This window comes from Alexandromys fortis, unplaced genomic scaffold, assembly GCF_014885135.2.
Source record: "Alexandromys fortis isolate MF-2015 unplaced genomic scaffold, M_Fortis_MF-2015_v1.1 scaffold_1335, whole genome shotgun sequence".
NCBI classification, from domain to species: domain Eukaryota; kingdom Metazoa; phylum Chordata; class Mammalia; order Rodentia; family Cricetidae; genus Alexandromys; species Alexandromys fortis.
Genome location: NW_026069230.1, coordinates 11,799 through 13,141, shown reverse-complemented (window position 1 = coordinate 13,141; position 1,343 = coordinate 11,799). Strand labels below are relative to the sequence as shown.

At 47.7% G+C, this 1,343-nt stretch overlaps 1 protein-coding gene across 1 annotated transcript in view; it reads right to left on the bottom strand.

Annotated features, from left to right (window-relative positions):
- Positions 1 to 391: 391 nt before the first annotated feature.
- Positions 392 to 1,343, bottom strand: part of LOC126496141 (rano class II histocompatibility antigen, A beta chain-like) — a gene marked incomplete at both ends in the record, with an annotated part of 8,392 nt that continues 7,440 nt past the window's right edge. Inside the window, one exon of the mRNA XM_050133700.1 lies at positions 392 to 673. Coding sequence (XP_049989657.1) covers positions 392 to 673 — 282 coding nt within the window. The remainder of the gene's footprint in view (positions 674 to 1,343) is intronic.

Sequence of the window (1,343 nt, the reverse complement as noted above, 5' to 3'; positions counted from 1 at the left end):
ACCCAGGCACTATCACTGCTGATTCCTCTGGATGTTAGGGATGAGCTCCCAGTGTATGCAGTGATCTCCCAGAACTACTGCCGGGAAAGACAATGAGGTCAGTGTTTTCCTGCTCTCTAACTATGAGGCAAGAGATCTTGTGTCCTGTAGCTCTCAACTCAGTAGTGGAATCAGACTAATCAGGACATGAGATGGGAGTGGGTGGTATTAGAGGGATAGGGTAGATGGTATTGTAGAATAGGGTAGGTGGTATTGGGAGATGGAAAGGGTGGCATTGGGGGTTGGGTGGACGGCATTGGAGGGCTAAGGTGATGTCATCATAGGGATGGGGTAACAACAACAAGGAACCCATGTCATGTGTAGTCCACAGTAAAAGGAAAGTTTCCCTTACTCCACTCCACAGTGACGGGGCTCTGCAGGCTGGGGTGCTCCACGTGGCAGGTGTAGACATCTCCCCGCTGAGGGGTCATCTCCAGCATCACCAGGACCTGGTAAGTCCAGTCCCCGTTCTGAATAAGCTGTGTAGACTCAACCCCCTCCGTCTGCTCCTGGCCATTCCGGAGCCAGTGCACTTTGATGTGGGCCGGGTAGAAATCTGTCACCGAGCAGACCAGCCTGTTGTGGTGGTTGAGGACCTCTGTCCTGGACAGGTAGATGGCCACCTTGGGCTGCTCTGGGGAGCAGATGAGAAAAGATGGTGAGTGAGATGGGGGCACGTAGAGGGTCCCCATGGGGAAGAGGCAGGTGGGGATGCCTGGGCCTGAACTCTAATATTAAATGAAGACCAACTCCACAAATATAAACTCAGCAGTCACTAGGAAAAGAAGAGTGAGTGGCCCTGCTCTTGCATAACACGAAAAACTGGTTGTGATTTCTTCAAGTTTACAATTTTTGAAGAAAAAAACTTTAAAAATAACTCCAGTACATTACTTCCTTCACTTAGACTGACATGCACAATCGCACAGACATCTTTCCTAACTGACTTTATATATACATCATGCCAGCTACACCAGAAGCCTGCTGGCTGTGTGCCCTCATCCCTTCAGGGTGAAAACAGCATACATACTTAGTGTGTTCTCTGAATTGAGGACACGCTAGATCGCTCATTTTCTCCCCCTTCCCATTTTCTTTCCATAGTCCAGTGTGTTAGTTACTGCTGCCTTCACTGTATTCCCTTGCTGTGAAGAATTTAACTGTCAGAACTTAACAACGGACTGTTTCAGTCAAATAACAAGGTTACCCGAAAAGCATAAGAAACCTTGAGTTAACCATTCATATATTAGTAATGTATGATATTAAATCTGAACACGATGCTTCTTTAACATGCCTCCAAGGGGCTCTCG